The 24,711-nt window shown below is 35.3% G+C and overlaps 3 protein-coding genes across 4 annotated transcripts; 2 read left to right on the top strand and 1 right to left on the bottom strand.

The window, feature by feature from the left end:
• The first annotated feature begins 957 nt into the window (after positions 1 to 957).
• On the top strand, positions 958 to 5,074 carry Orc2 (origin recognition complex subunit 2). Its single transcript, XM_077439144.1, has 7 exons — positions 958 to 1,390; positions 1,459 to 1,758; positions 1,838 to 1,947; positions 2,104 to 2,274; positions 2,349 to 2,895; positions 3,942 to 4,175; positions 4,255 to 5,074. Exons 1-7 carry the CDS (start codon positions 1,006 to 1,008, stop codon positions 4,452 to 4,454), a joined length of 1,947 nt encoding a protein of 648 aa, XP_077295270.1. The 5' UTR covers positions 958 to 1,005; the 3' UTR covers positions 4,455 to 5,074.
• A 1,997-nt stretch (positions 5,075 to 7,071) lies between these two features.
• On the bottom strand, positions 7,072 to 16,372 carry Mapmodulin (acidic leucine-rich nuclear phosphoprotein 32 mapmodulin). Of its 2 annotated transcripts, none has more exons than XM_077439482.1 (6): positions 16,131 to 16,372; positions 9,523 to 9,899; positions 9,349 to 9,431; positions 8,019 to 8,078; positions 7,795 to 7,929; positions 7,072 to 7,685 (listed from the first exon to the last, which is right to left on the bottom strand). In XM_077439482.1, exons 1-6 carry the CDS (start codon positions 16,176 to 16,178, stop codon positions 7,633 to 7,635), a joined length of 756 nt encoding a protein of 251 aa, XP_077295608.1. In that variant the 5' UTR covers positions 16,179 to 16,372; the 3' UTR covers positions 7,072 to 7,632. The 2 variants fall into 2 exon arrangements, with proteins under 2 accessions (XP_077295608.1, XP_077295609.1); XM_077439483.1 differs by having other exon boundaries at positions 7,492 to 7,681; positions 7,791 to 7,929.
• A 3,141-nt stretch (positions 16,373 to 19,513) lies between these two features.
• Positions 19,514 to 24,307, top strand: LOC143917844 (huntingtin-interacting protein K). Its single transcript, XM_077439449.1, has 3 exons — positions 19,514 to 20,845; positions 20,932 to 21,039; positions 23,773 to 24,307. Exons 1-3 carry the CDS (start codon positions 20,654 to 20,656, stop codon positions 23,866 to 23,868), a joined length of 396 nt encoding a protein of 131 aa, XP_077295575.1. The 5' UTR covers positions 19,514 to 20,653; the 3' UTR covers positions 23,869 to 24,307.
• Positions 24,308 to 24,711: the final 404 nt, after the last annotated feature.

Below are 24,711 nucleotides of genomic sequence, written 5' to 3'. Positions count from 1 at the left end.
TTTTAAACATGTCGATCAGAAGCTTCTTCCATAAAAAGCCAAATTTTGCCCCCCCCCCCCCCCCCCCTGGAAAAAGTCAGAATGATGTCCCTGCTCTACTCCTTGCTGTGCATTTTTATGCTGATAATAATTAGTTTGTTACTTATTTACGCCGATGTATTATAGATCAATTGGTCAATATCTATACCCAGACTAGCAACTGAATTAAAAAAATATGGTTCGGTGATCATTGGTCACAAAGCGCTCCCCCAAAAGTCACTAAAATCTCTATAACAGAAAATCTGGCAGCCAAAAAGTCCATCATACTAACAATAACTATCATACTAACGAAAACTCGAGTGCCAAATATTCCGCATTCGCGGTTTTCATTGCAAAAATTGTCTTTGTGACCATCGCAATATGACTAATAATCCAATTACCAATATATATATATATATATATATATATATATATATATATATATATATATATATATATATATATATATATATATATATATATATATATATATATATATATATATATATATATATATATATATATATACATACATATATACGTGGTAAACGGACTACTAGTCATATGTGAACCAGTCACAGGACAACCGGACGCTCTAGATCGGTCACACGTGATCACCCGTCATACTAAAACTGGTCACGAGAAAACTGGTCACACCCTAAAATCACAGTTTTCTTGATCTAGAGCGACCGGTTGTCCTGTGACCGGTTCACATTTGACTATTAATCACCGAACCACATATGTATGTATGAGTGCCATCGATTTGACATAATCCTAATAGGAATTTTTGGAATTATTTCAAATTTCAGGAATTGCCCATGATTTTATTTTTAAATTTCTTATGCTAATTTTATTTTTCAGGCAGAATTCACATGCAATCCACAAAAAAAATGAAAATTAGAAAATGCACTAATGGTTGTGAATTGAGTTGTTACGTTCACTGTTATTGTGTTTGCGCGCGTTTCTCAACACTTTGACAGCGACGCCATGGAGGCACGTGCACGGCGTTCTGTTTCGCGTCCTTGCTATAAAGAATCTGATTCCTTTATCGAAGATATCTCATTGACTTCACCCCCAACAGAGTATGCTCTTCCTTCACGAAAAGTCGCTCAAGTCAACGACACCGATTCCAGCTCCGATCAGAACCAGTCTCAATTCAAAATCGTCTCTAACGAATATCCCAAAATCGTAATAGATGTCAGCAACAAATTGAACCGTACACCAGTGACTCCGCGTCGTGGCAATCGTCCTAGGCGTAAATCTGCCGTGTTCAAGGAAGCCGAAGAAGCAACTACCAAACTTAAGAAACTAACCGTTGGTTCGAACATCGATGATGAAGATTCAGACAATGCCATCACCGAAAAAGCCACCGGTTTGTTATATAAATAATCTCATTTCCTTTCCAAAACACACATTGTATTAAAAAAATTATATTTTCAGCTCTATTTACTGAGGATGATGTGGAAGGTCAAAAGATATTCGGCTTCAAAAAGATGCATAGGAAACAAAATTTGCTTAAAAAGGCGATCGAATCAGTGTTGGATACACCTAAGAAAAATGATCTATGCAATAGCCCCAGAACTCCAAAGTCAGCGCTCAAAGTATTGAACTCGGCCACGCCTAAGAGCAATAAAAGAGTATCAATTCACACCAGTACAAAAAACTTCACACCGAAAAGTCTCAAATTTAACGACAACCAAGAGAAAACACCTCGTAACGTAAGAAGGAAGCTACAACAACGTTAGTTTTATTTTATATACTAAATTTGTTTAATACCACCTATATGTATATTGAAAATGTGAATAAAATTGTTGACTAGGGTTGGAGGCTGCTGTTGAAAGTGAAAATTCCGATTTCTCAGCGAGTGATAGTGAATTTTGTCCATCAGAAGAGAGTTCAGACTCGGATAATGCTAGCGAAGATGACGATGTAAGCATTTGTGGTTGTATCCATTTCGGGATGCTGCTACCAAATTCATTATATATGTTGATTGAATCTTACCTGTTATTGCTAAATCTGCATTACTTCTCATTGAATGAAAATTTTGAGTTATACTATGTATTATTGTAATGTAAATAATTTCAGGTACACTCTTCAGAAAGCTCCCAATCAGAGAGTGAACAAAATCAAAGCAAAAAAAAGAAAGTAAATGTTAAAACTCCTTCAAAGTCATACAGTCTAAGAACCAGAGGTGAAAAAGATCCCAACTTCATTATGAAATCAGATGATTACTTTACTATGCATGGTAATAAAAAGGTTAGTACACATTTGTTGTTCATTTTGAACTGCTCAATTGCATACCATTGAATACAGCAGTATTTCTTTTGTAGATTGTTACATCAAATCACACATTGGAGAGGCTGAAAAACCCACGTCTGACGGAAGAAAAGCTTCACTACATACTTAAAAATCAAAGTATATCAAAAGAACACAAGTCCGCCATACAAGAACTGCTAGACGATCACAAAAAACTCTTCGATAAATGGCTCTATTTTCTCAGCGAAGGCTTCAACATTCTTTTGTACGGTGTCGGTTCTAAAGAAAAACTTATTCAAGAATTCCAAATAAAAAAACTGTCAACGCATCCCTGCATCGTGATTAATGGCTTCTTTCCGAGCCTGACACTGAAAGATATCCTCGAATCAATCGCGATAGATTTACTCGGATTGAATTCAATACCTGCAAACATTTACGAAGCGGTCGATCTAATTAGAAACGAAATCCTAGAATATTCCGATGAAAACTTCTTCTTACTGATTCACAACCTGGATGGAGCACTCTTACGGAATCAAAAAGCGCAACATGTAGTATCGAAATTAGCGAAAATCAAAAACGTTCATCTGATCGCATCCATCGATCACATCAACGCACCTTTGTGTAAGTGAAATGCTGTTGTATTGTTTTTTGCAACATTTACATAGCTCCGTGCTTAGCGTATAATGCTAACAATTGAGGGGTCATGTGTTCGTTTTATTGCTTTTTTTATAGTTTTAACCTGAGACCGGGTTCACTGTTGCTGCCCAGACATTGTATATGTGGCTTCAGGTCGTTCAGAGTTTACCAATTTGTCTGATTTCGTTGTTGAAATAGTTCCTACTAAATTGGCCATCTACCCTCATTAGTCACCATTATTTGAATTTAATTTCAAATTTATAGTAATATAAGTTTATATATAGTACATATGTACAAAGGTGTCGGCTTGGGGCAATCCCATTAACCGTTTGCCCGCGGGCGTCTTCTATGGAAGCTTTGGGCGACAAGTCTGTAGTGCGGCTGTCTTCCATAGAATTTATGAACTTTGCACGGGATTTTGAGGCTTATATGCGCCTATTTCAACTGTTTTAAGGTTCAAAATTGGTTGAATATATTACTGAGAGTTGAATGCCATCTATTCAATTTGCTTAAAATGAATATATACCAGTCAAAAATTAGTTTTTTGTGGAACCATACTGAAACCTCGTTTATGTGACGTCACGTCTTCATACAATTATGAAGAATGATTATTTGACAATTAATCCAAAACTACGAGATATATTATGTATTTTATTGTTTAAAATAATACTTTATGTGTTAATTAACATATCTGGTTACTTGAGTAAATATTAAAATCTGTATTTAAGGTCGAAAACTCGATTTATTGCCATGGGCAAAGGGTTAATGACACTATGGTAAAAATAAATTTGAAGTGAATATTATAATAATACCTAATCCAGCTAAAAGTTCGGTTACAAAGGTTTGCGATCGCTTTATTCGTAAATATGAATTTCCAAATATTTTTGATTATCAATAGATGTCTCTATTGTATTGCATGTCCTGTTTGAATACTTAATCTAACCATATGCTTAGCCTTGGGGTAATTGCTGTCATTGCACATATGATGATGTATGTTTGTAAAAATAAAATAATGTATTAATCTATTTCAGTTTGGGATCATGCTAAGTTGAGTGATTATAACTTTTCCTGGTGGGATACGACTACTCTTCTTCCATACAGACAGGAGACTTCATACGAAAACTCATTATTGGTACACAAATCGGGAGCATTGGCTTTGTCCTCTTTGAAAAATGTTTTTAATTCGTTGACTACAAATGCCAAAGGAATATTCATGTTGATCGTAAAGAATCAATTGAAAAATTTAAAGACTTCTCATTACCAAGGTATCGAATGTGTTTTGTTTGTCTTTATTTTTGTTTAATTTGCTTGAATCGTTTAATTAATCAGTTGTATTTTTATTAGGTATACCTTTCAAAGATCTTTATTGGACGGCAAGAGAATCTTTTCTAGTGAGTTCCGATTTGGCATTGAGGGCACAATTAACTGAATTTTTGGATCATAAACTAGTGAAAAACAAACGGAACGTAGACGGAACTGAAAATTTGATAATACCTATTGATAACGTTCTACTGCAACAATTCAACGAACAAAATGAAGAATGAAATCACTATATAATAAATATACTGTGAAATTTTTTATTCAAAAAAAAAACAAAACAATTGAATCATTAAAATAAGATACTTTGTGTGAATATATTTATTTTCAACTACGCTACAAAATGTGTTTTTAAATAGCCAATCCAATTACAATATTTGCGCAACAATAACTGCACTATCTGGAATTAATGCTAAATGATAAAGTACCTAATGCACGCCTTTTTCCACAATAATTGTCTCAAATATATACATATATTTTTAACATTTCACATACAAAATTGAATTTTGTGAGTAAATAATATTGGCACTTGGTGACATTATTCAGTATTTTATTAATTCAGAGATCTTTGTCTCGTTTATCACTTTCCGTGTACCAGACGACAGCATTCAATACGCACCCATTGCAATTCCCAATCCTTGTGCATATTATAACAGTGTTAATCTTTCAATTACACCTACTATTCAAAATTGTGCACTTTGTCTTTCATTACTTATATCATACTTAATGCAAGATTGAATGCGATTTACCCTTTTGAGATCATTCTCAAAATTCATTACGCTATAAAATCATTTGTATTGGAGACAAACATTTCCCACAAATAAATACACATTCGGTAGAATGGTTTAAAAATCAAAAAAAAAAATAAAAGTAGAAATGGCAGAATAACTAAATTTGAATCTAATATTTGAAAGAAAAAAACTGATTTATCGAATATTTATTTCACCATCTTCGACTGACATACGTGCAAATTTACACATGATTTATGATGCGCTGCGAAAAATGCCTATATTTCTAAAAAAAAATCTTATTTATTTATAAAGTACATATATAATATATAAATTTATATATTTGAATACATTATAGCTAAAAATATTTCTTAAAAATCAATGTAGTCTTACAATAGAATTATGAAAATAATGTATATGTGAATATCAAATCACACTATGTCTCTAATTTAACAGGTGGCAACGGAACGATCAATATTCTAGGGAAGTCTTAGAAAAGAATATTGAAAAAGTGTCTTCGTGAATCATTTCATTCAAATACAAAACGCTACACGTATCAAAATTTATGCATTACTTTATTCAAGAAGTAAAAATAGAATCAAATCAACACCAAAATATGTTCAATATATCATTCCTCCATAAGACACTACATATATGTTATATATATTAAAAATGATTATTGGGAGGAAATGACCATTAAATATACATTTATTTTTGTACAGCAAACTGTCGAGCTTACAATATATAGTATAATAACTGTCATTACAAACTATCGTTATCGGCAAAACAAAATTGTGAGATATTGTCGAACCACAAAATTTGAATACGCACATACGAAGACAAAAAAAATTCAGCAAAGGTTTCAAATAAATACTTCTATAATTCTATATTTTATTTTTTTAAATAAATATGCACTAACACTAAGCACTGTAGCAATACGCGGCACAGTTCCAAATCTAACTATAATTTACACCGAATCGGCAGTCGCACGCGTTGGAAACTTCCAAGTCAGAATCCGAGTGAAAAACAAGAAACTGAGCAGTTCCGTTTACAAAATTTTCAATCATAGTTTACCTTGTCAGTCAAAACGGCAAGTTTCCAACGCGCCGAAGACAACACACATTACAAATCAAATGAAACATAGTGTGATATGCTACGTCAATCACGAACGGCGGGTCGAGCAATGTGAAGACACTCAAATACACAGCGATCAGCTACTTGCGAAATCCCGCTCGGCTCAAAAGTATTTAATTTCCACGCGAGATTTGGCAAATATACGATTGCATGCAATACATATATTAAATACATCATCTTCTAAGTTCTAATGTAAAAAAAATGCTCATGGACCCTATCGCTGATTACACAATTTACAATACGAGTGAGTGTCGTGTGCATCGAAGTAATCTGATCAATGTTCACTTATTCATATTAAAATTGATATATATATATAATAATAATGTACAACTAACATTCACAGACCCGTTCAAAAAGATACTCCTTATTACTCCAAATGAAACGCGAGACATTTCAACGTCTCGACCGTGAATGTATCTAAGGCACGCACAAAGTGAATTGATATAGTTCAGTAGATAAACACTATGCCTTACGTTTTTATAATATTTATTATACATTGCCTATTTTGGTCAAATATACTCTCGTAATTATTACCCTTAAGTTCTAAATATGTATGTTACTTTATATCATTTATATTTTTCTTACAGGATGTAAGAAAATATTACTCGTACACGTCTGTAGATCGTTGGAACGTAAAAAAATGTGATAATACCAACAACGGCTGCATTATCTCGATTTCATTTTAATGTAAATAAATGTTTGTAATTTAACCGAACGCGAACACGATTCAACCTATGTCGAGTGAAATTGCCGTATTCAATTTGTGCGTGCAGTAGATAATATCAACTGAACCATTTTAACAATACAATTGACGAATTCAGATTTTCATCGCGTCGTTTCAGAGACGCCTAGCAATACGGAGCAAGAACAGAGAGCACAACAGACAACAGTCTCCCTATATTTTTAAACAACCTTATATAATAGACAAAACATTTCATTTATCATAATTCTTAATTTTTTTTATTATTTTTACTTTGATTTTCAGAAACAAAATAGTCATATAAACTTTGGTTGAGACATAAAAATATCTTGTTCGAGAGATATACATTGGAAAAAGGACTAAATGAAATCAAAACAAAAACTCAAAGCGTACATTTAGATTAAATTTTAATACCAAAACAAAACATCGATATGACATCAAAATAAATTACGCTTAAATATCTCAAGTGCTGTGACAAAAACGTGAATGACTTAAAATTTATTTCAAAAGTAATGTGTACTTAAATATTTTTATACATATAGAAGAAGTATACTTAAATATAATGACAAATTTAAATATATGTTTAACAAAACGGCTGGCACTTTAAAAATTATACAAATATAAAAACAATACCCAGGCAGCAGTCAACTTTATAAAAAAATAATATATATATTTTTTATATATATTAGCCTATACATATATATAATTTATCGATAGAATTCATGAGTCTGTCATTGGTCATTGCATTTCACAAGTCCCGTTGTCCAGATTTATGTACACCTTGACACTTTTACGACTGCTGGAACAATGATTTTACCACTAAAATTAACAATTGATGAGCACTCAATTATTTGGTTCACTGTCTTCATGTTTTCGCTTTTTGCCTCTAGTGCTTTCTGCAATACAAAATCAATAAATTAGTATAAAAAACAAAACGAAATTTATAAAACCTTAATCATTAAGATCATATACTATGTTTATCAGCTAGTTTGAATATATACATACCAGATTCAGCGGTCTGATTTTCCCCCTCCTTTTCCTCTTCCTCCTCAGCCCATTCTTCGTCGTCTTCTTCTTCACAGTCACTACCATTCTTACCATACTCATCGACTTCGAAATCGCTACCAGAGCCTTCAACTTCTACATAAAAATAAAGGAGCAATATAAAATACAACACTTTAACACAACATACATACAATAAGATTATCATTAAAATAAAAATACATTACCTAACTTATCATTATAAAGAGATCTAAGAGGCATGTCCCCCTCTTCTTCGTCATCCGAATCTACAAAAAAATAGACAATACAAAACATTGAAAATTTAAAATATATGAATTTGAACGATGTGTAGTGTTAACGGCACAACCATCAAACATATATATAACACTCCAATAATGGTGAAAGTAAATTAAATCAAGCCAAATCAACTCGAGAATATGAAGAAAAAAATGCAGCAAAACACCCAACGACTAGTTCAATAAAGTTATGTTAAAAATTAAAAACTGGAGATCCATAAGTTTATCAACTTTGAAAGACAACAGACATTAGAAATTCGCAAGATTGCAAATATGTACATTGTAAATATGTTTATAATTTATCAGTATTTGCATTGTGATTATCGGATGTTGCCTCTCAAGAATAATACAATATGCATACTGTGTTAAAATTGCTTCACTATCAATGTGATTAAAATTCGCCCACACATACTCGCACACTACACAGTCAAAAGTAAACAAAACGAAATCAATACTTTTACTTTCACTCCACAAAAGACATAAATATATCAATTACGAAAGAAATATATATATATAACATAAGTAGTAACATTGATCATCGACAACGCTGATCGACTGTTACCATGCAAAATCAGATTATTTATACAAGTATACATAATAAAGCGAGACAAGCAATGCCACTAAAAGAGAGAATTGTATTTGAAGAAATCTAAAATAAATACATGATGATATACATATATAACAAGATTTTTTTTTAATTTCATTTAGAATGTAAACAAATGCAACACAAATCGACTAGGGAAAAAAATCATATGTCCAAGTGGTTGAGTTCACATAAACAGTACATGTGACAGAATGTTGTTTTCATAATGATTGGATGCTTACACGGTAATATAGAGCCCAAATGGAAGAGCAATCCATAAATTGTGTATATAACCAAGGGAAGAGGCACGGTATTGGAAGCATCACGGTCAGCATTCTCTTGCCCATCGAGCGTCATATTGGAAAAATCAAGATCCAGGCCTGTAAAACCCTCATTTGAGCACCAAATTACATGACCAACCCTCCTTAGATAAAATAATTATTAACAAACACCTCAATTCTGATTAAATTTTAAATAAATTTGGGCTTGATTATTAATATTCTTATGTAATATTTCTCGGTCATAACTACTTTCACCATCATGAGAGATAATTCTCAAAAAAAAAAAAACAACCACATTCACTCGTCTACTTATAAATATTGATTGAATAAACTTTTGAGTAAAAGAACCTCATATAAAAAAAATAAAATATTTAAATATTTAAAAAAAATAAAATACCTTCGTCTTCTTCACTACTTTCGTTATTTCCATTTAACTCGTCGTCTTCGGAGTCTTCAGCTTCACGGTCGTGTTTATCATACCTGATGATAAAAGGCAAATATACAACATAACAAAAGGTCGAATTTCGTAATATATATACATATATAATAAATAAACAATGAAAATACACACCCATCTAAGCACTTCAACGACGGTATCAAATTAAATACTTTGGATCGATATTCGTCCACGTTTGTTACGTCGTTATTGAACAAGTCCAAATTCTTCAATTTTTTGAATTCTTTCAGGGGCTCGAGTGTGGCGATGTCGCTGATTTTGTTGCCGGACAGATTGAGGTGGGTGAGTTTTGGACTTGTGTTCAGTCGGTCCAGTTTTTGGCATATGCGATTGTCGGACAATTCGAGCCTCTTCAAATTGGGAAGTTTGGGAAAACCTTTCAACGACAGTAGGCCGACGTTGATCAGACTCAAGGACCCCAAATTGACATATTCATCGGTTAAGCCGATTATGGCTGGACTTCGACAATTATCCAAATTCAGATCGATAACCTACAATATAAAATTAAAATAAGTATTGATGAATTCATACACAAAATGGTTATGTAATTGATATATAAATTTTTTATGCATATTGTTACATCGTTTTCAAGGTCGAATATTTTGAATACCAAAACTCATCACGTTACTTAATTTCTGTACAATAAATACATAAACATGAAAGGACTTCTCACAACATTTTTTATTTTTAACTGATTTCAAATTTAATATTTTATCCAAAATAATAGAGCTTGGAAGTTCAACCGAATGGATCCTACTCCAAAGTACAATTTAATTTTTTTTTAAATGTATATATATACTAGCTGTTTTACTCGGCTTCGCTCAGTGTTTGTAATATAAACAGCTTAAACAGTTTTTTTGATGGAGTTTTTGGGTGCCAGATGTTCCACGATCGAGATTTTAGTGACGTGCGCGAGATCGCATTTTGCGGAATAATCACCGAACCATTCTTCACATATCCAATATATGAGCATTCTTTCTACAGCCAATATATGAGCTTTCATAGAATTGTCGAAAATACCCCAAACCAATATATTGGCTTTTCAATATGACCTATTTATTATTTTATCGATGTTGATTCATTTTTAACTGCCTTAGTATTGTTTATTGACTTAGAACATTGATTTTTTTCCTATTATACTGTACACTAACTAACATTAAAGATCCTTTAACATTAATATTATTCTATTATATGTATGTACCAATAACAAATATAGTTAAATAGAGAATGATCACTACATCAGAAACTATTATAGTAGACTTGAGATGTATTATAAATACTAAAAATCAATTCACTTGGAATAAGTCTGAAGAATTAAGTTGCACAGTAGTATGAGGCATATTTTTAAGAATAGTTTTACACATGCAAAAAAACGCCAGCTCGTCTAATCTATACTATCGTGATCCTTTCCAAAGCTCATCCCTCGGAGTGTTGTTTTCAGTGATACTTTTTATCCTTGTATTGACAGTGATCGATTACGGTGATTCCAATATTTGATGAAATGTAGGAGAAATTTGTCGAAACAATAAGGTAGTACGAATTAACAATAACATGAAGACACGACCATCAGTTGGAAACCATGAGCGTGTCAGTTGGAAGTCAGCACGTGTTTTTTATTTTATTTTTTATAGTTTTGCGCATGCAAAAATAAGCTAACAAACTTAATCTATACCATCGCGATCGTGCCACTTACAAAGGATTGATAGTGCCACTTACAAAGGATTGTTGGATTTGAATCCATATGATGTTCCAATACAAACACTTGAGTGTTATCTACATGTAAAGAAAATAATGGGATCACAATGCCGTAGTTTGAAGAACGTTGATAAGACCTTAGGAGGAAAAAAAGCAAGGATACACAAAAATTAACTATCAAATTAATTAATAAACTCCAGTGGTGTCAAAACTATAGAATTATCCAATTATTTTGCTACGTCAATATTCAATGACGGTTCTTCTTCTATTTTAAAAATGTTCAATGTGATGGGAATAATAGCAGCAAACGATTATGCTGCTGACAATAGCAGATCATCGTCAACAGGCTGCTTCGAAAGAGGGCCGATCAGCTCGAAGAAAAGCTTCAGCAACCCAACAGGTGTCTTTCGAAGAAGAGGAAGGTGCATTGTATGGGACTGGAATAGCAGATTAGCAGTAGGTATGACATTTCTTGATCAAAATAACTAATCAAAAAAATAAAAGCACAGATGCATGCCAATGATGGATATCCATAGCATATTAAAAAATAATTTCTCTAGTGTCATAATTGAGGAAGGGAGAAGTTTAATACGTTTGTATGGACAAGGCGCTGGTGTCCAGCCCTCTTAACATTAAAAAAAAAACAATATATTTTTGGTATATTTACTAAAAAAAAAATCGAAAGACACTAAAAGGGTTCAAATATATTGATAGTTTATTTACAACACTTGTATTATAATATTACATGACATTTTCTTACTAAGGAGTTCAACTTTGAGTTGGAAATATTTGCAAGAAAGTTGAAGGAGCTTTTTGTTTCCAAACTCAACTTCACCTATTCCTCAGCTTTGGCAACATTTTTGTGGTTCAGACAAATTAACGGTACTCGTTGGTTATAAGGGCGCATCTGAGCATTGAGTTTACAAATAAGCGGTAGTTACATGAATGTTTCGCAAACAGTTTTAGTAAATTAACAGTAGACAATCAGTGATTGGCGTTACATCAAACAATATCGATAAAAATCGAACACGCATCACCATTCCAAACGAAAAACGTCGTACTAAGGCTCATCAGCACATGAAAAGTTATGATGTAGAATTTATGTGGCGGCACATAATAATAAACCAAGATCCAATTGAAGATCCTCTCTACAATAAGGCAATACTAGCTTCCAGCAGAACATACATGTGTGAAATTCATAGACATATAATATATATTTTATCGGATGGTTCCCATTCCAATAGCTATCCGATTTCTTGATGAAATCGTTGCTGCCGTGCCTGAATGTATTTTCCACCTCAGTGAGCGTAGGTAATCGGAGATTATTTTAACCTATTTGTCTGGTAGCCTGCGCTCATCATTATTTTCATAATTTATGTGATGTATGAGTGAAATTTTGATCTCTCTTACATTTGGGCCTTGTGGGGATATATTGCATCTACAGCTGGTTCTTATATATAAGTGCTGGTTGTAGATCCAAGACATTCCCAACTATGTATTCTGTTATATAATATTTTTATTATTGCGTAATTGTTTTCCTTTTTAATTATTTTTAATGTACATACGTCAATCACTGGTCGGGTACCGTCATTTTACTAAAACTCAGAAGCCATCCATTTAACTGTGTGTTTGTTAGTGTAAATATGTATGCTGTAATGATTTTTACTTAATTGTTTCCTATATTGAAGTAAATCCACTGTTAAATTGAAATTTTATATTTTCTTTATAAAAATCATGAATTTAAATTACATTATAAATAAAATCGTTTATATGTATATATATTTTTTTATTAAATTGATTTGTTTGTGTATGAAATTCATACACATACACTAGAATGTATTTACATTTACCAATAATTCAATAAATTGGATAACATGTCAATTTTTAATTGCTTAAATTTTTTGTATTTTTAATATCGCTTTTATTTTAATTTTCATTACTTAAAATGTTTAGAAGTCGATCTTACTTAAATCATTAAGTTGGAGTTCGTAAATTTTGATCTGATTCCACAGCCTTGATTTTAAACCCACTACATGTCAATTCAAAGACAATTTATTGAAGTTTAAGTTTGGATCATTGTGGCATTAAAAATAAAAATATATACATATACAAAACCGAAAATACATTTATACATAATCATAAAAAAAAAAAAACTAAAACATAATAGAACCAAATAAGGTAAAAATATCTATTAATAAAATGCAAAGTAGGGAATGTTTTGCACCTACAGTCAGCACCAATATTTGATGCATATAAGAACTGCAAATACAAAACATCCCTGCAAGGGTCAAATGGAAGAGAGAAGATCAAAATTCCACTCATACATCACATCAATCATGAAAATAAGGATGAGTGCAGTCATGCAGAAAGTTTATTTATAAAGATTTATAAAAGGAGCACAGCAATTGGCTTTTAGCTGGAAATCATCCACTGAAACTTACATAAAAAAACTTTAAAAAAATTCAAGGTGATCACTTGGAAGATTAGTAACATACATATTGAAAAAGATTTGTTACATTTGTTATGAAATGTTACATTTCTGACAATCTATCTGGGTGTGGGCGACATTTTACGGCAAGGGAAAATGCACACACATTGCATCATTCAATCCTTTTAAACCCTTTGAATGCTGACCAACGCTGATTTGCCAACAAGTCCATGGGCCTGAAAAACGCCAATAGGTGTTGTATTTTGATTATGTACAAAGTAAACAAGAATACTACCCGCTAAGCCTTTCCAGTTAGCATTGAAAAAAAATGCATTGAACATGGGTCGTATAATCCGTATCAATGTTTATAAAGACTGGTCGACACCGGAATTTCTGAATTTATAACCATAGCAGAATTTCCCAACTGCCGAGTATTTTAGATTGTGGCTTGGCATTTAGATTGTAGCATTACATTTTAACAACAATGAAGAAGATGGAACTAGTTTTGGAAAAATACATTCATTAAAAGACTTATTTTGTTTATTTTATATTGTTGCAAAATATATAATATGAGTCTAAACACACTTTAACAAAACTCGAAATCCTCAGCAATAACTATCTAGGGTAGTGAACTAGAGTTTGTTTGGATTAGCTACAATTTTTATACCGGCTTTCAATTGGATTTCGAAATAATTCTAATTGGAAATGTTAGCGAAATTTTCAGTGTGGCAGGCTTTCAACAGAAAAGACATCAGCACTCAGTTTTATTGATTTTGGAGCAGGTACTCAAGTATCGGAACGGAGCAACTCCAAAAAGTGGTTACAATTCCATCGGTAAATGTCTTTTAAATTTTAATAATGTGTAATAAATATGATTGTTCAAAATTCTAAATATTGTATAATAGTGAAAAATTAATTCAAGCCGTTTTCTTTTGCACTGGCAATACTGGCGTGGCATCCATGCATCAAATACACACACACACTGACATTTGTAGACCGTCATCTCTGTTTTAACCGAAAAGTTCACCTACTAAATGCCTCAATTCAGTGATTATTCCGCAAGAAGCGATCTGGCGCAAGTAACTAAAATCACTATCACGGAAAATCTGGCACCCAAAAACTCCATCAATCGAAAGTCATCCTCGCTTTTTGCGGAATAATCCGTTTAGCAAATTTTTACATACATATATACAAATATACCAAGAAGGCTTAACAGGTAAACCCCAAATGCGCCTTCCTGGTCCACATAATTATTACATAGATACATGTAAATCTACACAATATCTGACATCTACGGTCAGATATTACAAACATCGTATGAATACGATAAATAACTTTCATGTTACATACGAATTTTTATTCGATAAACGACCACAGAGACATCTATGGTGAGCGATATGGCGAAACCTAAGATATAAGAACAACTAAAGGTTTGCAACAGAAAATTGGGATGGCAAGGAAGGAAACGCCAATTTTTACAGGAAACGTTTCAATGAAAAATCAGAAAAATATATACATAAAAAAAAGTTTTTTAAAAACATACCTCTTCTATAATTTGTATATAAAATTATTATTTTGAATAAAAACATTATTTTTATTTTACTACCGCCATCTATGTTTAAAACTAATAAACAAACGATGGATAAACGTCAACGACTGTCTCGCCGGGCAGATATCAAACGTGTCTCACACGATATTTTTGCACCAGGATCCATTCACTTATATTGATGACCAAAATGAGCAATATGGCAAAGTATGAAAACGATCGGATAAGAGGCAAACTTTTTCCTGAATTGTAATCGTAAGTGAAACGTAAAGGAGGTATGTAATAAAAATTGGCAAATTCTGATAAGAAACGAACGATCGACCTCGACAAACCAAGGTCTGGCCAACAGCGAGACTTGGTACAGCGGGAATCGAACTCGTAACATCAAGTACGAAATAATTCAACATTCACCACTAGACCACGCTCTGCTGGTTGTCTCATCCTACCCGAAAAAAAAAAAACAAACGAGTCGATTACGCCATTTTAAACATGCACCAAAGTGCACCCCCGAAGAAGAGTATCGATCACACGCACGAACATAAACAACGAAACACTTTACATAATCGGCAAACAAAACGGAAAACGGAAAAAGTGCAGTGTGGGGCCGGAAAATCCAAGGGAAACATATGACCTTGACATACAATCGGGCCGATGCAACCGGGGAGGTGGGGGGGGGGGGAAACTCGGGATGGGGGGGGGGGGGTGTGTGTGTGTGTGCGGAGACTTGGGAGTGCGTTGCGAAGAGTTCAGACGCGCTCGAGCACGCGCGTGATGTGGATGTGGGGAAGCGCGTCGTGGCGGACGCCATCATTTATTTGAACGCGATACGCGATGGCGCGCAACTGCGAGCGTTTTCAGAGGGGGGCGGTCGCCGGCGCGGATCCGGATCCTACGGACTGACCGACGCTGAGCGGACGCGTCCGCCGCTGACCGACCCCCTTGCGAAAACACCCCTGCGAGAGCACGTGTCACAAAGGGGGGCGGTGCAGTGCGGTGTGCAGTACACAAAAGTGATAGGGAGCAGAACGGGTTTGCAGAACAGATTGAAAGTACCTGAGCTGGATCTCGTCCGCGCCGCTCCAGGGCGATGCGTTTCTCCATGTCGATTTTGGTCTGCGAGTCGGCGTCTCCGCGCGATGTGTCGACCTGCAGTGTGGACTGCGGGGTGTGGAGTGAGCGACGTACGATGCTTTTGCTGTGCGAAGTGTGATGTGTGATGTGTGATGTGTGGCGTCGGCGAGCGGGCGATGCGTACTCACCGATCGGCGTATCGGTGCGTCCTGCGTCGGTCGGACCGCTGCGAATGCCGAGCCATGTGGCAACACTGCCCGGCGTCGAGCTACACTTCGCCATGCCGATTTTGACTGTTATCCGGATCGATTTCCGATCGAAATGTTTTCTAAATTCGCCGAATCATATTTGCCATCGCTTAAATATTTTTAGCCGTTTTTCAGTCGGTTTATGTGATACTTTTGGTTGTTGTTTCTTGCAGTGTGGCCAGCTTTAATAATTCGGCTAAACGTCAACTTTGCGAGTTTTCGCCGCCGTTCATTTTTACTAGTTACTAGCAGAGAATTGACTGAGAGAGATTTTGCCCGGAACAGGAGCGGAGCGGAGCACGTAAAATTTTGTTGGGCTTCACGCTCCGAATATATTTTTATTTTCAACCTGTAAAGATTTGTTCATACCTATCCTGCAAGTATCCTGCAAGTACGGACAGTATTCTTTAGTACATTCTATATGGACGAGCATGAATGCGTAAATGCGCATGCGCGAATGGAGTATGAATACGTCCATATAATGTACCAAAGAATACTATCCGCACTTGCAGGACAGACCTTAAATGGGTTACATTTTTATTTTCAACCTGATAAATGGGTTAAATGTGAATCGCTACCATGATAACTGCCGCTACGAAAGTCCTTCGCACGAAAATTCGGTCTCCTGTCGCACAGGAAATTGCCGTACAGAAAACTGGCCAAATATTGCTCAACAAATGCTTCTTTTTACGAGATTTGGGCAGTTTTGAGCAATATTTGGGCTGTTTCTATACGGCATATATTTTTTTTTTTGGGCTATTCTATACGGCAATTTTACTTTGCGACGAATTTTCGTGCGACTAGAGACCGAATTTTCGTGAGACATAATTTTTATTAGCCTCTTATTGTTGAAACTTTTTTGCTCGGAGCATGGAGTGGAACACGGAGCGGAACTGAAGCAAAATATTGATGCCGGAGCGGAGCAGTTGTAAAAATAGTCCGCTCCAATTCACTGGTTACTAGCCTCTTCTTACTTCGCTTTCGATTTTTATTTCTGATTTCGTCTGATGAAATTTGGGTTCTTATTAAAAGTTTCTGATTTGTTACTTTTATATAAGACAGTCCTTGACACATCTGTTTTTAATGAAATTAATTTTATTTATTTATTTATTTATTTAAAGTTTGGACCGTTGTAGCATTTTAACGTGAATATCCGATTCACCAGATGTATTCTACAAATCTTTCCTATCCGCCAATTTTTTCATAACAATACTTCATTTAATAGTGCAATCGCACGGATATGCCGTTTTTCGGTGGCCGTCATCGCTTCGAATGTCGAAAAATCGAAATCTTTATGACGATGTTCGTTTACCATGCATACATTCTTTTCGATCTTTCAACATTCGATGCAGTGAACCAGACCCCTCAGTCCGCATAGAGCTAGGTATTTTTTATGTTCTATTATCTTTGAGACTGCCAGATATATTTCTTCAAGGATGTTGAGTATTGGTTGGTCATCGGACGAACACTGTTCTAAATGTGTACTGGAAGTAAAAACACTATATTTTCTTGAATGAACTTGAAAACGTTCAGTCTCTCTTGTCGTCTGGTTCTTCTACATTTTCAACACTATATTTCTCACACAATATCTATCACAAGGTAAAAATTTTGCATTTATACATATGCTGATAAAATTAAAGAACGACCGATTTTAATTTGCACACAGGCGGCCAAACTCCTAGGCGCGACCCTGTCCGTAAGTATATTTGTATTTTATTTAAAAAATGGTTAGTATCCAGAGCAGGCTCGTGGCGTGTGCGAAGTGTTTGGCTCACACAGTAAACGGTTTATTGCGCAAATTGCGATCGTGCGCACGACAATCGTTGCCACAAAAATCACGAATACGGAATATCTAGCAATCGAGTTCTCGTTGGTACAATATTTTGCGTGGAATTTTTGAGTGCCAGATGTTCCGTGATCGAGATTTTAGTGACGTGCACAAGATCGCCTTTTGAGGAATAATCGCCGAATCGACTCACATAGGCGCCGTAAAATATTTCGAAAAATGTTATAAATTTTTCGATGACAAATCATTAATTAATACACAACAATTCTCAGAGACCGTCGCCATCTCATAAAAACCATGAAAACAGAATCAATGTATAATAATATGGATTAAACAATTATCCACATATTTGTCTCTTCAATTTAGCCCTGAAAGAGTACTTGTATATGTACTGTAGAAGCGACAAATCCGAACAATCGTATCGTTGTTTTGATGTGGTGGCTTTTTTTCTATTGCTCGTGTTACAAAGTAAACACTCACATTACTTCCATAAATTGTAATGTGAGTGTTTATGCACGGTGACGACGGGGGGTCTAACGATCAAACAAATGAAATGAGATCGATGCTTAGATTGTTTTAAGCCTCGATTACATTGGCCGGATAATTTAAATACGAGCTAGTTGGATATTTCCTTTCTGATGTTACTAGATTTGTCAGCGAATAGTGAATTAAACCAATCCAGTGTATATAATTAGTATATTATTGGCAAAATTTAAATCTCAATTCCAATCGTTTGAAAAGTTGTATAATGAACTTATAAAGGTCTGTTCATACCTATCCAGCACGACCCGTATCCTGCAGTTGTCATGCAAGTGCGGATAGTATTCTTTGGTACATTATATGGACGTATTCATACTCCATTCGCGCATGCGCATTTACGCATTCATGCGCGTCTATATAGAATGTACCAAAGAATACTATCCGCACTTGCATGACACCTGCTGGATACGGGTCGTGCTGGATAGGTATGAACAGAACAGATGTTCGAAACTCAAAATATACGACTTATGTCGATCAAAATATCATAGCTGACCAATAGAATTATCAAACAATATATTTCTTCCTATTGCGAACATCTGTGAAATAAATAAATAAAGACTTTATATACTAACTTTACCTCTCACCTGTTACCTTCGTCACCTGTCGCAGGGGGCATTAAGCTCCTCAACCAGATTTCAATTAGCTTAGATTTGTTGAATGTATATGCTAATTTGGTTTAGAAATTGTTTAATTTGAGATTCGGATATTAATTCATATTGTTTTCTCACTAACTTGTCTCTTGTAAATTTAGAAGTAGAATGCATAGAATGGTCATTGTTAACAAAAGTATCGTCTAAAAGTGAGCCATCGAAAAGAGAGACGGAAAGTCACGGAAGAGAGACAAGAGAGAGAGAGAGAGAGAGAGACGAAGTTTAGCAAACAATGAACAAACTCTGCCACGCAGAGTTTTTGTAACAACATTTTTGGAGGCTGAGAGCGATTCTATGCATTCTACTTATATGCTTGTAAATGAAAGGAAAAGCTCCAATCCATCCATTCTGAACAATAAAAAATTTATGTAATTTAAATAATTTGAAAGATACAAGATTTAAAATATTTATGAAACAAAAAACAATTATGTAAGACAGGGAAGGTATGTTGACCGTATCCCGGTCTAACGAAACACGTGTTGTGTAGTTTGAAAGAGGATCGTTTATTTTTGTTCAATTGGTACAATGGTTATTGTATGTACGAAGAGGTTTCTTCGGAGATGTGATCTAGTTGAACTCTAGAGGCTCACTCTGCCGGTGGAGGTTGCTGCGTTGCTTTATAAACGTTTTGGGTTGAAGTGTGTCGTGTGCACATCTTTTGTTCTTGGTACTCGCGCTGCCTTAGTTATGCTGCGATCGTGGTTTTATGGGTTCATACGCCTGGACGTAGTTCGTGGTTTTTATGGGTTCAGTGAGTTCTTCCTTTGTTTCCCAGACACGTGTATAGAAACACGTGTCGACCTTTTGACGAAGCGAGCGTGTGTCATGCGTTAATGACTTTCCTGGATATGTGTCGCAGTGACCTGATGAGATCATTTCAGTTGTACTATATGCCTACAATTATAATAATCAAAATGATAAGTTTCGAGTGTTTTTGGTAAAAGTAATGCCATAAAACGGCTTGGTTAGGTTAGGTTAGGTTTAATAAAAAATTGTAGGCTTTTCCCGTAATCAAAAATTTCAAAAGTAAGAAAATCAAACATTTAAATAAATACAGTCTCAGTGATATGATTTTCTGGTTTAAAATGAGTTGATTGTTGAATGTCTCCCATATAATGTATCAATATTGAAGAGGTTGGTAGCGTGTAGTTGGCGGGTCCTACGTGCAGATTGGCGACAGTGCACAGTTGTGTGAGTGAGTGAGTGTGTGTGTGTGTGTGGCGTCGCGCACGTGCGGTGAACTGTCAAGTGCGGTGAACTGCAATAATAGTCGAGTGAAGAATGGGCAGCATGGGAGTGGCCGTGTCTCCGCCGAACGGGGAGTGCGGGATCGCCGACGAGGCCGGAGACGAGGCGCCCAACAGCGGAGCGCCGCAACGGCGCCAGGCCAAGCATGACAGCGGAGTCGCCGACCTCGAGAGAGTCACCGACTACGCCGAGGAAAAGGAGATCAGCTCCCAAGACATCCTCGGGGTTACACATTTCTCACACCACATTCTCACATTTCTCGCTCGCTCGCTCGCTCGCCATACTGACCTTTGACAATTCTTTGTTTTCAGGCCATATCCCTGATAAGAGACCGCCGATCGAAAGAGACTATGGAAAAAATTGAACGAGAAAAGGAATTGTGCAAAGTTACAATTCTGAAAGAACACGTAGATATCATAGTATGGCTTTTCATTTTTTTTTAACTATATTTATTATTTCATTTATTTTTAGACAAATTTTATTTTTACACCAGACATGAGATATTTGTTGACCACTTAATCTGGCAGTGATTCATCCACTTAATCCAACGAATAGTGTTTACTTACTACTTTATATGTAAAACGTGAACTTGATCACATTGATTGATGAGAGATTGAATATTTTTTATGATAACATGTATACCAATACTGAACTTTACATGCAAATATATTTCTTTAAAGTTAACCAGAAAGCAATATGCCATTCTTTTCTTTCCATATAAACGGATACAATTTCCGTATGATCAGTTTCAAATTTGGAAATAATTAAGAAAATCTCAGTTTTCTCTATTTGTTTTTTTTTTTACTTTTTGTAGTTTTTTATCCTCTGCAATAAGGAAACGCTTTTGACAAATTATTCATGGTTAACTATTGACCTTATAGCTGGCTTTGGCTCGTTGTCAACTATTTGGCCCGTTTCTAATTAGATTAGATTCCTATTGGAAAGTTGCTATTTGTCAACATTTAGCAAATTGAACACATCTTCAAAATCAAATTTATTTATTGATTTGATCCAATATATTTCAGAAAGAGAGTAATATTCAGGATCATTGCTTTTTATACATTCTAGTCATATTTCATGTTTTTTTTTGCCATACATATTGTTGCATAGAGGTGGGTGGAGAATCCAAGTAAAAGGCCAAAGTCGTTTCACAGCATTTATTGGTGATTAGCAAATACCGAACGAACAAGCAGGGTTTGTAAAAGGCAAAGGGACGAGGGAACAAATACTGAATATACGTCAACTTATTGAAAAATGTCGGGAGTTTCAAACTCCAGCCGTTCTTTGTTTTATAGACTCTAAAAAAGCTTTTAACTTTGTGAACTGGGACTACCTGTGGAAAGTTCTACTGGACATGGGAGTCCCCATGCATCTTGTAAAAATAATATATAACTTGTATAATGATAACAATGCAGTAGTTCGAATCAATTCGCTAAACTCGACAAATTTTCGAGTACAACGTGGAGTAAGGCAAGGGTGTATATTATCTCCAGACCTATTTAATATATATGGAGAGTATATAATGCGTAGAGCGCTGGATGGTTGGAAGGGTGGAGTGTCCATTGGTGGAAAAATACTATCCAATCTTCGGTATGCGGATGACACAACGCTCATAGCTAATAATCATGAAGAAATGGCCGAACTGATCCGTCGTGTTGAGACAGAGAGTAATGTATTTGACCTCCAGATAAACCGCCCCAAAACAAAAATTATGATAATTGACCGTAACCAACAGCTGCAAAACAACAACTCAGCTTTAAACGGTTTGAAGGTGGTCGATAATTTTGTCTATCTGGGGTCACTCATATCTAACAACGGCGGCAGCGAATTGGAAATACGGCGCCGGATTACATTAGCAAAATCGGCAATGTCACAACTAACGAAGATTTGGAAGAATAGAGCCATTACAACTGCTGTCAAAATCCGTCTCGTGAAGAGTCTCGTTTGTTCTGCCTGCCTTTATGGTTTTGAGACGTGGACCATGAAGGCGGCGGATAGACGGAGAATCGATGCCTTCGAGATGTGGTCCTGGAGACGGCTACTGCGCGTGCCTTGGACCGACAAACGCACGAATGTGTCTATTCTTGAAGAATTAAAAATCAAGGATAGACTGTCAACAATATGCCTGAAACGTATATTGCAGTTCTTCGGCCATATTGCACGAAGAGGTGAGGAGAGCCTGGAGCGGTTGGTTGTGGTTGGTAGCGTCGAAGGCAGAAGAGCCAGAGGCAGATCCCCCGCACGCTGGATTGACCAAGTATCTGCAGCGACGGGCGCTTCCACGGTAGCAAGTCTTCGCCTGGCCGAATTTAGAACTGAATGGAGGCAGCTGGTTGACCGGACATCGTAGTCACGATCCTCAGTGATGAGGGAACCGACAGCAATATATTGGTGATTAAGGAGATACACGCACTGGCAGTGCTCCGTCCAGAATGTCTTGATATCGCATAAGTACCGCCTTATAACGGATCGGTCGCTCAGGGCATCTTTGACGTCCGGCTACTTCCCTATTGTTTAGGCATGTACCCGGATATGTATTCTCATGACACTCAGTCCCACGGTATCGGTCACTTCTGAGAAGGGACCAATAGCGGCCAATTCGGTGGCCATTGTTTAGCCTACATGCACTTAGTCTAGAGATAATCCTTGAAACCAATTATAACGGTCACACAGTCTCTGGGATGCTACTCGGCCTAATCCGATTGCATTTACTCGGCGGTGTACGTAACAATATTTATACATATCGGAAAATTTTGAGCAATAAATTGAAATTCAGTTAAAATAAAAAAAATACCACTCTCAGAGAGACTTATCTTTCAGTTATTGTCTAAATCCTCAAGTCTGAATAAAATTCATGAAAATTTGGTATGAATGGTTGGGTTCTCGGAAGAATGCACTCGAAATCCTAATTTTCAAAAGCGCTCAAGAAGACTCAACACAATAGAGTTCCATAAAAAAGGATCAGCACCCTCTGATATCATACAAATACCCCTTGACGCTTTTTTTATGGAATTCTATTGTGTAAGTTCTTCTTGAGCGCCTTTGGGAATTAGTATTCCTCGAGACTGCGCCACTACTGAGTGCATTTTCCGATCACCAAATGGTTGTATTAAATTAAACCATTTTGTATTATTTTATTGTATACATTTCAGGTCAAAGAAATGGAAATCTCGAGAACTGTAGCCGAACGAACGTTGCGGGAACATCACGGAGATGTCGTCGCCGCTCTAACTGCCTTAACCGATTAGTTATTTTTAACTAAAATAATAACTGCCAAACGTGTCATTATTTAAATTTTTATATGTGGCTAGGTAATAAACGATGTAGCTTCTAATGAATCATAACGTGTATTTGCAATAAACCACAATTATGTATTTGTTGTGCCGACGTATTTAATATATACATATGTAATTATCTCGAATTATTAAAATATACTAATCATATTTGCAGATCTGTCTTAAGGATATTTTGGTGTGATTTTTTTTATGTATATATACATACATAAATATAAGTCGGCATATTTTAAATTACACTTATAAAAATTGTATATGATAAAAGACATTTGTACGAAGATGTGTTAGTTTTGGAGATCAATAAATAAAAATTTCAGTTAAAAGTTTAATTGTGAAATGTTTATTTATTTGTAAATTACATCTTTTAAGTATATTAAAAGGCAAAAAATATATATAAGTGTTTTATTTTTTAACAACCCGTACTTGGACATGCATTTTTATTACATGTTAACAAGTTTTAGATACTCATTATGTACATATTTTTCTTAATTTGTAAATTGCTTACAAAAAAATATTTTTTCATATTTAATTGTTGATATTGTTGCGTAGGGGTGGGTAGAGGATCCAAGTATAAGGCCAAAGTCGTTTCACAGCATTTATTGGTGATTAAGGAGATACACGCACTAGCAGTGCTCTGTCCAGAATGTCTTGATATCGCCTAAGTACCCGTTTATAAAGAACAGGTCGCTCCCTGCATCTTCGACGTCCAGTTACTTCCCTATTGTTTAGGCATGTACCCAGATATATATTCCCACGGTATCGGTCACTTCTGAGAAGGGACCAATAGCGGCCAATTCG

The sequence above is a fragment of the Arctopsyche grandis genome, chromosome 10 (genome assembly GCF_051622035.1).
Source record: "Arctopsyche grandis isolate Sample6627 chromosome 10, ASM5162203v2, whole genome shotgun sequence".
NCBI classification, from domain to species: domain Eukaryota; kingdom Metazoa; phylum Arthropoda; class Insecta; order Trichoptera; family Hydropsychidae; genus Arctopsyche; species Arctopsyche grandis.
Note: the sequence above shows the minus strand (reverse complement) of the source record. Positions and strands in the feature narration are given on the sequence as shown.

What these genes read in the sequence shown, in the direction of transcription:
- Orc2 (XM_077439144.1), top strand. Translation starts at nt 1,006, where the DNA reads ATGGAGGCACGTGCACGGCGTTCTGTTTCGCGTCCTTGCTATAAAGAA. An exon ending in ATGCTAGCGAAGATGACGAT is followed by an intron (nt 1,948 to 2,103) that starts GTAAGCATTTGT and finishes AAATAATTTCAG; the next exon opens with GTACACTCTTCAGAAAGCTC. An exon ending in CTATGCATGGTAATAAAAAG is followed by an intron (nt 2,275 to 2,348) that starts GTTAGTACACAT and finishes TTTCTTTTGTAG; the next exon opens with ATTGTTACATCAAATCACAC.
- Mapmodulin (XM_077439482.1), bottom strand. Translation starts at nt 16,178, where the DNA reads ATGGAGAAACGCATCGCCCTGGAGCGGCGCGGACGAGATCCAGCTCAG. An exon ending in TCGTTGAAGTGCTTAGATGG is followed by an intron (nt 9,432 to 9,522) that starts GTGTGTATTTTC and finishes TTTTATCATCAG; the next exon opens with GTATGATAAACACGACCGTG. An exon ending in AAGTAGTGAAGAAGACGAAG is followed by an intron (nt 8,079 to 9,348) that starts GTATTTTATTTT and finishes ATTTTTTTGTAG; the next exon opens with ATTCGGATGACGAAGAAGAG.
- LOC143917844 (XM_077439449.1), top strand. Translation starts at nt 20,654, where the DNA reads ATGGGCAGCATGGGAGTGGCCGTGTCTCCGCCGAACGGGGAGTGCGGG. An exon ending in GCTCCCAAGACATCCTCGGG is followed by an intron (nt 20,846 to 20,931) that starts GTTACACATTTC and finishes CTTTGTTTTCAG; the next exon opens with GCCATATCCCTGATAAGAGA. An exon ending in AAGAACACGTAGATATCATA is followed by an intron (nt 21,040 to 23,772) that starts GTATGGCTTTTC and finishes TATACATTTCAG; the next exon opens with GTCAAAGAAATGGAAATCTC.